This window comes from Arachis duranensis, chromosome 1, assembly GCF_000817695.3.
Source record: "Arachis duranensis cultivar V14167 chromosome 1, aradu.V14167.gnm2.J7QH, whole genome shotgun sequence".
NCBI classification, from domain to species: domain Eukaryota; kingdom Viridiplantae; phylum Streptophyta; class Magnoliopsida; order Fabales; family Fabaceae; genus Arachis; species Arachis duranensis.
In genome coordinates, this window is record NC_029772.3 from 102,933,079 (window position 1) to 102,945,917 (window position 12,839).

At 34.6% G+C, this 12,839-nt stretch overlaps 1 protein-coding gene across 1 annotated transcript; it reads right to left on the bottom strand.

Annotated features, from left to right (window-relative positions):
• Positions 1-10,948: 10,948 nt before the first annotated feature.
• LOC107468913 (uncharacterized) lies at positions 10,949-12,498 on the bottom strand. Its single transcript, XM_016088296.3, has 3 exons — positions 12,139-12,498; positions 11,360-11,442; positions 10,949-11,267 (listed from the first exon to the last, which is right to left on the bottom strand). Exons 1-3 carry the CDS (start codon positions 12,437-12,439, stop codon positions 10,980-10,982), a joined length of 672 nt encoding a protein of 223 aa, XP_015943782.1. The 5' UTR covers positions 12,440-12,498; the 3' UTR covers positions 10,949-10,979.
• Positions 12,499-12,839: the final 341 nt, after the last annotated feature.

A 12,839-nucleotide genomic window follows, 5' to 3' on the forward strand; every position in this document is an offset into this window, starting at 1 on the left:
GCGCGATGCTCCGTTCAACATACTCTATATATATTTCTACCATAGAGAAATAAAAAATGCAAGTATAAATTCTTTAATTAGACTTTTATTTAACTTCAATATTATTGATTGAGGGGCGGCACCATTAGAATAGAAGTTCAAAATCGAAGGAAACCTTATTTTCTTCCGTTAAAATGGATCCGAGATTAAGTTGAAGGAATGATAAATATGAAAATATGATTCTCTGTTCATAAAATTTGTGAAATTATGTAGATTGATCTGGAGACGAGGTAGAACTATAGTAATTTATTCCAATCCAAGGCATAAACAAAGACAAGGATAACGATAATATTTCCACAAAAGTTACAAGAGAGGGCTTTGAATTATAAAGGACTGGGTGCGCAAATAAAAAAAATAAAAAAAAGATATAGATATTGAGATTTTGGGGATCTAAAATTGGAAATTCAATTTTTGTTAGTGGTATATTAACACAAATAGAATGCCAATTTTGAGAATATTAATTCTAGTTTCTAATTAAAAAAAAAAGAAATATAATAAAACATCTGGTTTTTTGACATGAAATGAATATATCCATACATCTCAGACTTCCTTTTAGATTATGAGATAATATTTGTTTTGGGAAGGTAATCTGCGACGGTGAGAGAGTTTAGAGGGAGTGCGACAGTGAGGGGGGTTTTGGGGGACAGCAGCCAGTAGTGAGAAATTGAAGAAGAAAGGTGGGTGTAGTGGTCTTGAAGTCTGAAGAGAAAAGAGCATAGTTGTCAGAACCGAACCGGTGATTAAACCGGTTAGGTTACTAGGTCACTGGATCAATCGGTGGATCACGGATTGAACCGGTTGACTCGGTCTCACGTAAATAAAAAAACATAAAATAGTAAAAACTTAAAATTAAAATTTGAAATACATATTATCACTTTGTCACTAACATTTTAACAACAATCATCTCAATTTCTAAAAATAACTAATTCTGCCAAATCATTATTTGTCAAAGACGTCTGCTGCAGATAAAGGGGATAGAAGAAAGCAATAAAATTTCAAAAATTTGAACCTTTACACGAAAAACTTAGAACATGAGAAGTGCCAAATACTTCCTAGTTTAAACTCTTGCAAACAAAACCAAGCCATCAAAGATTATGCAACAGAATAAACATGAGCAGAACAATATAAATTAACAGAATCTATCTACTATCCAAAACAATAAAAACAAAACAGCTCAATTCACAAAATCTATCCACTATCCAACAATATAAATTCACATAACAATATAAAAACAGCCTCTCAATTCACCATAATGATATAAAATCAGCAACCAATCAAACCCTAAACACTAACAATCAGAAAAACAAAAGCATCAATCAACCATTAAACCTACATAAGTCCCTCAGTTAATCAGAAAAACAAAAGCATCAATCAACAGATTCAGTTAATCAACATCATTAAACAGTTCCTCAGTTAATCAAATTATAACCCAATAAGGCAATAAGTCAATAACTGAATAAATAAAAAAAAATTAAAAAACATACCTGAGAAGAGGGAGACCAAGCACGGCGAAGCAGAGACGGGCAAGGGGAAGGCAGCAACGACGGTGAGCCACGCCGGACGAGGACGCGACGACGATGACAATGACGACAACGCGAGACGCAGTCACGCAGAGGAGGCGACGAGCCAGGAAGGAGATGCACATGGGTCAACGCGAGAGTCACGAGACGAAGCAGAGTAGCCCGGCGGTGGCGGTGGCGGTGGGCGGTGCTTTTTTGGGAGTGTGAGGGTCAGAGGCTCTACTCCTTAAGAGAGACTGAGAGAGTTAGGGGGGATGGGGGCTACTGCTGCTCGAACAGGGAGAGGGTTGCTTTTTTTTTTGTGAGAAAGGGGGGTTTAAAGACCCCAAAACAGAACAAAGAAAAACAACTAGACCAGTCCTCTAAAGAGGGGAACAACAGCTATATCAGTGACAAGAATGTGTGCAATCTCAGCAGGGGCCGAATCAAAAGTATGCAATCCAAATGGGAGGTGTTGTCCTTTCTTTGCTAAATGATCAGTAGCAAAGTTTGCTTCCCTGGGAACATGACTCCAATACACTTGAGGAATTCGATTAGCATGGATCTTAATCTCTTCAACAAGGGAAGAGCACGGGTGGCCCGCAGGACATCCATGAGAGATAAATTTCAGAGCAGCAGCCAAATCAGATTCCACGATAACAATAGACTGAGTAAGATTAGAGGTAATTTTAAGGCCATGGATTATACCCCAAAGCTTAGCATGCATAATTGAGCAACTTCCAAGGTTACAAGAGAAGCCTTTCACGAAGCCTCCAAGATGGTTCCTAACAATTCCACCACACGCCGCATTATTTATATGCGCAAAAAGAGAGCCATCAACATTTAGTTTCACAACATCTTCGCTAGGGGGAGTCCAGCATATTGGACGATCATGCTTGGCACTATAGGTGCTTAACTGAGTCGTATTCCTTGTGATCGGCTGAACTCATCACTTCGGGTTCGAATTTGAACTAGGACTGAAGGTGCAGGACTGTCTTGACCTTCAAAAATTAGCTTGTTGTGGAAGAACCAGATTGAGGATGTAGCGACACCAAAAATGCATTGCCAGTTGTTGTGTGTGGAAAGGTTAGCTTTAATCCAATCATGCATGCTTGAATTAAAGAAACCTTGTTTCCACATTGGGGGTAAAAGGGCATTCCAGATGCTAGACGCAAAAGCACAATCTCTTAGTACATGAAGTGTGGTTTCACTGTGATTGCTACATCTTGGACAGAGAGGGGAGTTTGATAAGTGACGACGTTGTCTCTCCACGTTAGTTAGGATTGCATTATTAGCAACTAACCACAGGAAATACCTGATACGTTCGGATCCTCTCCAACGCCAAACAAGATTGAATATGTCATTGAGAGGAGGCTGATTAGTACAAAGGGCTTGGTATGACAGTTTGAGGTTGAAAGAACCATCCGATGACAGGTTCCATGCCACTTGGTCCGGCATTTTCCAAGGGGAAGGCGGGGAGATGGCCACAATCTTCTTTACAACATCCTCCGGAAGCCAACCATTTAGCTTGTTCACATCCCAGTTTTCTGAAACATCAAGGAAATCCATAAGAGAACTAGATGTATCTAAAGGAGAGTTATTTACCTGTGTAACATATTGTTCCAGCTTGCCCAAGTTAGGGACCCAATTATGCTTCCAAAAACTGATCTCAGTGCCATCTCCTATCCTCCAAATATGGTTTTGCGAGATATCGGGCCATGCCTTACAAACTCCCTTCCAAATGTTAGAGCTCTTTGGTTTTCTATCCACGATAGGAATAATATCGTTCCCGGCTTTATACTTATAACGAAGCACTCTAGCCCATAAGGAGTTTCTCTTCTCCACCAGGCCCCATCCAGCTTTCATCAGAAATGCATGGTTCATCAAACTTGCATGCCTAATGCCAAGTCCACCCACTTTTTTGGGAAGGTAGACTCTTTGCCAGTCTATGAGATGGATTTTCTTTGATTGTTCTGTATCACCCCAGAGAAAGCTACTGCATTTACGGTCAATGGCATTACAAGTAGACACATGTAATAGTGCATTTTACATAGTATAAAGAGGAATAGAAGAAAGGACAGATTTCACCAGAGCTGTCCTCCCAGCTAACGACAAAGAAGAGGCTTTCCAAGAGTTGAGTCTGGAGTTAAGCTTGTTGATAATATCGTCATAAGTGCGCTTAGATACTTTGGAATGCAAGAGAGGAACTCCTAGGTACTTCCCAAGGTTATTCGTCCTTGCAAACTGGAGGGTTTCACTGATCTCAGTTCTAACTTGGTTACCCACATTCTTGAAAAAATAGACCCGAGTCTTCTCATTATTAACTTTTTGCCCCGAACTATCACAGAACGCCTTGAGACATCTCTTGATGATGTCAACTTGTTGGAGATTGGCTTTAGCAAAAAGAATAAGATCGTCTGCAAAGCACAAATGGGAAAGACTAGGACCATTTCTATTTAGTTTGATAGGTTTTCAGAAGCCATGGTCAACTGCAGCACTGATAAGCTGTGAGAGACGCTCCATGCACAGAACAAAAATGTATGGTGAAATAGGGTCTCCTTGACGGATGCCTCTGGACGGCTTAAATTCATCCAACTCCTCCCCGTTCCACAGGATTCGCATCCTAGCCGTAGAAATGCATGACATGATAAGGTTGGTAACCTGATCAGGGAACCCAATATCTTTAAGAGTCTCTTGCACAAAACTCCACTTCACTCTATCATATGCCTTTTCTAAATCAATTTTAATAGCCATCCAACCTTTCGGTCCTTTCTTAGTTCTCATAGAATGTATGACTTCCTGAGCAATAATAATGTCCGAGCTATGCCTACCCGGAACAAAACTGCATTGCGTAGGCTTCACCAGCTTTCCCATAAGATTTCTAATCCGATTCGCCAAGACTTTAGTAACAACTTTATATGAGACGTTACACAAACTTATCGGTCTCATCTACTTGAGGCTTGTGATAGGATCCACTTTAGGAATAAGGGTGATAAGAGTCTCGTTAATCTCATGAATTCTCTGAGGTTCTACGTAGATGCATTGAATAAGGTTGCAAAGATCAGGCCCAACTCTATCCCACTGATTTTGATAGAAAAATGCTTGTAAATCATCTCTTCCAGGAGCTTTGAAGCTCCCCATAGCAAAAACGGCCTCTTTTATCTCTTGAACAAAGATACTTCCCCCTATTATGTTGTGGTCAGCCATACTTAAACAGGGAAAAACATTATTAAGAACAAAGGGAACAGCAGGTAGAGAGTCTGTATAGAGGTCTGAGTAGAAAGAGAGAGCCATACTTTCGAGTACATTTTTATCAGTAACTAAATTACCTCCAAAGTCCTGCAATGAGTGGATTTTATTTTTTCGTCTCCTCACCATAGTTGAACCATGAAAATACCTGGTATTCATATCACCAAACTCGACCCATTTGCATCTTGATTTCTGGTACCATAGAATTTCTACTTGTGTCAACACTTCCTCGTATTCCTTCTAAAGCTGCACTTGAAGATCCTCAAGGAAAGAGTTGCTGCCCTGCATTAAGCTATTTGTGATTCCTTGAAGTCTTCGCAGAATTCTGCTTTTACGTTTCCAAATGTCACCAAAAACATTATAGTTCCAGTTCTTCAGGGAGTTCTTGAAATTTGACAGGCCTTCTGACCAAGAACTCTCCATACGCCAAGATTGATGAATCAGATTATTGAAATCAGGATGCGAAAGCCAAGCTGCAAGAAACCTAAACGGCCTTCTCCCTCTATTCAGATTTGGACGCACAGCAAGGTTAAGACATAAAGGGGAATGATCCGACTTAAGAAGAGGAAGGTGTTTGACATGTGCCTCAGGAAAGGTAAGTTGCCAATTAAGATTACTCAGAAAGCCAAAAACGTGCCATTTCATTGGGGAGAAGGGCAAAAAAAAAAAGATTTGCAATGAACCGGTCCGATTTTTAACCCAATCGGTTCACCGGTTTCTAATAATGGGGATTATTATATGAGTTCTCATGGGGGCAGGGACCTCTATCCCTACACCAGTACACCCGCCCCGTTTATTATACAGGTTCCGTCTTTATGGAGGAATTTTTATCCCCAAATTTATTTCCGGGCGAAAGACATTGCCTGGAATTTCATTTACGAATTAGGTTTCAAATTTGAGAGACTAAAATATTTAAGAGGTAATGACCAAATCAGGACTCAAAAGATTCAAAAGCTGGCATTTTGGTACCTCATTATTGTTATTGACAAAATAGTCTTTAAATAATTTTAAAATTTGACAAGCGTACCCGCGAGTTCGCCGGAGCACATCTCCGACAAGTACAGTGCTGACATGGCCACTACATTTTGATGACATGGCAAACCCCCCTTCCCCCCACCCCCACCCTACTTTCCCCCTTCCCTTGTCCCTTTGAATTCTAATCCTCTTCCTAACACAGTGTCTCATACTCTCAACTCACTCTCCCCCAAAACAGCAGTGGAGTTCAACATTCTCAGTCTTACAGAGCTAGTGTCATCGACACCGCACTGTCGCCATCTTGTCATCGAATCTTCTGCATCCGCCAGTGTCGTCTATCTCCTTCGTGGCATTGCGTTGTCTGTGCGTCTTCACTGCTGTCGCCTTCACTGCTTGTATCTGCTTGCTGCTAGCCCCCAGTCGCTGCCATGCCTCCTCTGTCTGGGTTCCATCTTGACTCCATCATGTCGTGCCTCCTCTGTGTCTGGTGTTCTTCTTCTATTCTTACTTTGGTGGTATTGTATTAAGTTTTATTTTATTTTATTTTATTTTATTTTGATTATTGTATATGAATTTGTTTGTTTTCTCTGAATTTTATTTTTATTAATTTTTTTGAATGATAATTTAACCTAAAAATTTGGGACAATTCATGATTTGGGACAACTCTGTTGATATTGAGGTTGTTGTTGCTGTGAATTGTGGTGTTGAGGGAGGGAGAGGGGAGTGTGCGTTGGAGAAGGGGGAGTGGTGGAGATTATTGTTGCTGTTGATATTATGGCAATTGTTACTGCAAGTGGTGGGGTTGAGGGAGGGAGGGGTAGCGTGCGTTGGAGAGGGAGAGTGGTGGAGGTTGTTGTTGCTATGAATGGTGGTGTTGAGGGAGAAAGGGGAAGTGTACGTTGGGGAGGGGGTTGTGATACGGCGGAGACTACGATGGGGGAGAAGTGTGCGTTGGGGATGGGAGCTGCGACAGGGGGGAGAGGGAAGGGGAGGGAGTGTGCGTTGGGGAGGAAACTTTGGGGATGGTTTGCCAAGTCACCAAAACACAGTGGCTACATCAGCATTGTGCTTGTCGGAAATTTGCTCCGGCAAACTCGGGGGTACGCTTGTCAAATTTTAAAATCATTTAAAAACCATTTTGTCAATAACAATAGTGAAATACTAAAATGTCAGCGTTTGAATCTTTCGAATACTGATTTGGTCATTACCTCAATATTTAATACAAAAAATTTTAGTGATTGATTTAGATAATAATTTTTTCTTTATTTTTTTTACCGATATTTAATGAAAAAATTTTAGTGATTGATTTAGATAATAATTTTTTCTTTTATTTTTTTTTTACCGAAAAGTGTATTATAGTACATGCAATCTATTCGATATAAGAATACAAAAAGAAATTATTATTTTAATGTTAACTCATATTTTAATTATGTTTTGATTTTCTAATAAAAAAAATTTTAAATTTTTTATTTTATTTATGTTTATAAAATATAAATGTATATTTCAATTTTTATTCACTTAAAATTTTAAAAATATAAATTAAAAAAATAATTGACAATCTTAATTCATCTTTTTAATTATCTTTTTAGAATTTAATTTTAACACATTATGAATGTAAAATATATTTATACGAAAAATTCAATTACATAATATTATGTCAATAAAAAAATTATCTTTTATTTTAATTATTTAAATCGTTATCAAAAAAATAAATTTAATTGAATGACGTGTAAAATATTTTTTTAAACTCATTCTTCTAATTTTTAAATTAAAAAATTTTGAATTTTTTATTTTTTATTCATGAAGTGGAGATTAGAGTATTTAAATATTTATCTAGTATTTTATAATAGTATATACTAATATGTTTAAGATAGAATAAGAAGGTAGTGCTTCTTAATAAATGTTATATTATTTCCTATTAAAGATAATAAATAAATTAATAAAAATATAAGAATAAACTATTTTTTTGTCCTTAACGTTTGGGATAAGTTTTAAAGTTGTCTCTAACATTTGAATTGTCCTTTTTAAGTTCCTAATATTTCAAAATTGACTCAATATTGTCCTATCGTTAAGAATCTGTTAACGAAATTGATGGTGAGACAAAATTGAGACGATTTTAAAACGTTAGTGACTTAAATAGGACGAAATTGTTAGGGACAAAAACGATACATAGAAATAAATCTTAATTTTATCCTTCACTAATATCAATCTTTTATGGTACATAGTTATTCAATTATTTTTTAATCACATTTAAGTAAATTACACTCAATCACGTTACTTTGATTTTTAAATAAATTTATTTTTTTTATAATTTTACTCTTAAAGATTTTTACTCATTATGAAATATTTGTAAATGACTAGAATCACATTACATAATTTTTTTCCACGTTTTATGTACTAGTCATTTTACAAATATTTTATGATGAGTAAAAATTTTTAAAAGTAAAATTATAAAAAATAAATTTATTTATAATAAAATTAATGTGATTAGGTGTAATTACTTATATGTGATTAAAAAATAATCAAATAACTATATACCGTAAAAAATTGATATTGTTGAAGGATAAAATTAAGATTTATTTCTATATATCGTTTTTGTCCCCAACATGTTCGTCCTATTTAAGTCCCTAACGTTTTAAAATCGTCTCAATTTTTGTCTCGCCGTCATTTCCGTTAACAGATTTCTAATGACAGGACAACATTGAGTCAATTTTGAAACGTTAGGGACTTAAATAGGATGTTTCAAACGTTAGGGACAACTTTGACACTTACCCTAAATATTGAGGACAAAAACGATACTTTACTCAAAATATAATATTTTTATTTAATAAAAAATATTTATTTATTTAATAAAGAGTATTTAAAGATAAACTATGATGGTTATCAATGGTTAAGAGAAAGGGGGTTGAATCTTGACTTTTTTTTTTAACTTTGCTTGTAACTATGCTTTTTGTAGAAAGAACACAGGAGATACTTTAATTTTGTCTCTTTACACAATAGAAAGCAGAATAGAGTTGCTTGTAAAAATTGTTATAGTGAAACGTTGCTTAGTAGAGAAATCAGAAAATACTTTATTTTTGTCTCCTATATTGCAAAACTAATAACAGAGAAGAGAGTAGAGAATGACACACAAATGCAATGTAGCCTACATCTAGTCTCCATCACAATAATGATGGAATTTCACTATCTTTTCAACAGATTACAATCACCAATTCTCCCTAGGATTTACCCTAATCCTATCTGGGACAAGTCTAGATTATAATCCAACCTGAACTTGACTACAATACTCTAGTTTTCAACTACAAAGTGCTAACCCAACTTGTAAGAAAATCCCCTCAGGATCATGACCACAAAATAGAAATACATTTAAAGAATAACTGAAATAACTTAGACTTTTTCTCTAAGCTTAGCTCTCTGTCTTTTTTCCCACATTGGATTTTTTTTACAAATCTCACCATATTTGTCTTTTTTTTTCTAATGAAACTCAAAACACACTAAACTGACAAAAAGAATTACAAAATAAAAACCATGAAGGAGAATAATAAACAGTTCAGTGAACTATAGAAATCCAAACGTTTGTGCTATCACTCATTGCTCTAATTCTTGACTGTTCACCCTTATTATAGAGGATTGAAGCTTTCTAGGCTTGAAACCTTACTTCAGGACATGTTGGTTTTTCTTCTCCCAAGATCAGAATCAATAGTGGCGTTCACAGAGGTAAGAGAGAGCAGAAACAGTGACATGCAACCATACATTTTTCTCTCATCCTTTTTCTTCAAGAATCTTAAAATTGGATCGTTCATCTTTACTTTAGCCCCAAGTTTGTTTTTTGACCGTTGATAAGTAGTAGATCACCGTTAACTTTAATTTTTTCATGGTTTTCGGTTCGGTGTTTGTAGCCCAGTTGATTTTTTTAACGTTTCTTGATGAAGCACAAATGAAATTTTTTTTTTTTTGTGATTCTCTGTTCGATTGAAATCTTTTCTCTTGTTGTAGTCCTTGTTCTTTCTTTTCTTGTTTGAGAATGGAAATAATATTTTTGTTGTTGACTGTGTTTTAACTTCAAAAATTTTTTTTCTTTCTGCTTGCTTTAGAGATGATGTGATATTAAAGAAAGAGAAAAGAGAGAGGAGAGAATTTTTAGTTTGGTGGGTAAAAAAAGTGTCTTTAAATGAAATAGAATCTCATCACTTAGTTAGCAACTAAATTGAGTGTGTGAATTTGGGTAAGGCAACCGATTGGATTTACTTTGAACCAATGTGTTTTCATTTTTTTATTTGCTAAGGGTCTATTTTTGTTTCAGATGAGAAGCATTTGAGGTGGAGATAAATAAACATTGGACTTTGAGTGTTGTGTGTATATATTTAGGCCAAATTCAGTTTGAACTTAATAACTTCATGCTTCTTGAACCAATTTTACAACAACAAAGTCTTGTCCCATTAAGTGGAGTCGGCTACATGAATCAACGATGTCATTATACTCTATCTTCTTGAACCAATTTTAATTTAGTTTAATTTCTGCACACTAAACCAAACAACATTATACAAACAATTAATAATTAATTCAATAATATTTTATCATCATTTTAATCATGATTTAATTCACTAAACTCAACAAATTACTTTATAATTTTTATATAAAATAAAAGTAAAGAGAAAATAACCACCACAAACCCAATTACAGTTAATTTTCTGCCAAACAGAGTAACATCATCAAACTTATATTACAAAAAATAATTTTTAAACATTTAATTTATTATACTATATTAATATTTACTTTATGAATATTAGATTTTGGTGTAGTGTAGCTCCTATTTTGACAAGCAAAATCCTCTTATTTCACCATTTTATAGAACAAAGCACAAATAATACTGAAAAGTAAAAACTGTTCTTCATTAGCATACCAAGTGAATTTCCCTCGCACCTTTTCATTCATTTAATGCCTGAACCTTACACATTAACATGTTTCATTAATAATCACATTAATTAACTATTTTATTAACTATATATTATATTTTATTGAGTTTAATTTTGATACATTAATATTGTAAAGCGTTTTATACAATCACACAATCACATTTATTTTTTTGATGACCATTCAAACATTTACATAGTCAATATAAAAAGTAGTTATTATTATTACTATGTATTATGTAATTAAATACATATATAAAATTATTTTACACTTACAGTACATCAAAATTAAATTCTATTTTATTTAAGCCAAAAGCCAAAAGTTTTTATGGCGTTTCGTAGAAATTAAATAGCCTCCAAGTTTCTTATTCTTCCTTCTCACAGCAATGGTCATGCAAGGTGAGTTTTGTATGCAGTACTCAACAACCTCAGATCTCGTCCTCATCCGCGGCCACCTCTTCGCCATCAGCCACCGCACCAGTGATCGCTTCCTTTGTCCGACGACCAACAGCGACACGCTTTGTTGCTTCGCTTCTTGCACTATGGCAGCACCCTTTTCCTCTGCTTCAAGCATTACTACACTTACTTGCACCTCAAGAAACAGAGGAATACAACATGTTACATAAGCAGAACAATGTTCCATTTCCTAGAAATCAATGAAATACCTTTTAATTTGAAACTTACTCCGGGTTTCTTTGTTTCGCATGTGTTTTTCATTTCAAGTAGAAGTTGATAAGCCTTTAAATTGAACTTTCTTTCATTAGAATCTGTCTATCAAATCACCAAATCAATAAAAGTGAACAAAAAAGTGTAATAATATTTATATATTGGCATGGATATAAATCCATCACTTGTAACTACTTAAGAAAACCCACTATCTTAAGTATGTCTAAGATAAGAGATTAATTTAATATTTCATTAATATTAGATGATTGGGTCAAATATTTTTATTGATATAATAACATATAATTAAATTAAAAAATATTTAGAAGAAAATAAAAAATTAATTCAAAAATATTAAAATTATCTTATTTTACATTTTTTAATATTGCTGAAATAATTGGATAATTTTGGATTGTTGTATTTTCTTATTGAATTAAATATTTGATTATTTGTAAATAAATAAATAAGATCTAGTTAGTGTTGTTCGCAGGACGTTAAAATTAGCTATATTATTAATATAGATATAAGTGCTAGTTTGAATTGATTTTTTTGAGTTAAAATATTTTTTTAAAACTAATCATACATTGCTTAAAAAAAAAAACAAAAGACGTTTTTAATATTTAAAAAATCTTTTCAAAAAATTTATCTAAATATAAAATAGTTTTTGTCTGTTAAAAATTTTTTTTTCTTAAAAATCAATCCAAAGTGTCCTTCATTTATTACTTCATACTTAAGAAAACTCATAATCCACAATAACACATAATGGAATCTTTGTAAATAATAACATTTGTGATTCTCACCTTCTCTATTAGTGGGTTTGGCTACATGAACAAGAATAACATTGTCTTGTCTCTGAATAGTGTGAGAGAGTGCCCAATCTAGAGCACCCTTAGCTTCAAAGCTAGAATCCACAACCACCATAACCCGGTTGTTGCCACCAGTTTCAACACCACTTTCATCAGCCTTGTCTCTACAAGATTCATGCACCTCGTTGCTCGAAAACTCAGCTCTTGAAGCAGAAGAAGCTCTTACGTGAGGGGTCGCGTTACCAAAGCACAAACCTCGCAACCTCAGTCGTGGCCTGCTTCTTCCTAGTCCCATTTTTTTTTCAAATTGTAAGGAATTAATATGAAGTTATGAACAATGGAACTGTGACATACTATATAGTATGAGCTAATATATAGTGTGTTCATTTGAGAACATAATTGAACAATGCCAGCTTCAATATTCAATGTGACACTTGACTTTGATATTTATTTATTTATTTGTTTTTTGGTCACGATTCAACCTCTCAAAGGGACATTTAATGATTTATTTGTTTGTTTATGCGCGATTTTCTTAGTTGGGGGGCCAGTTCTGTATGAACGTGGGAGTCATGAAGATTTTGGATTGATGAACAAGAGTTGACAATGTTAACATTAATTCTTTAATAGATTACACACGTATGGAGGAATAATTCTGAGGGAATGCACCACAATTAGAATAATCAAAGAAAATTAAG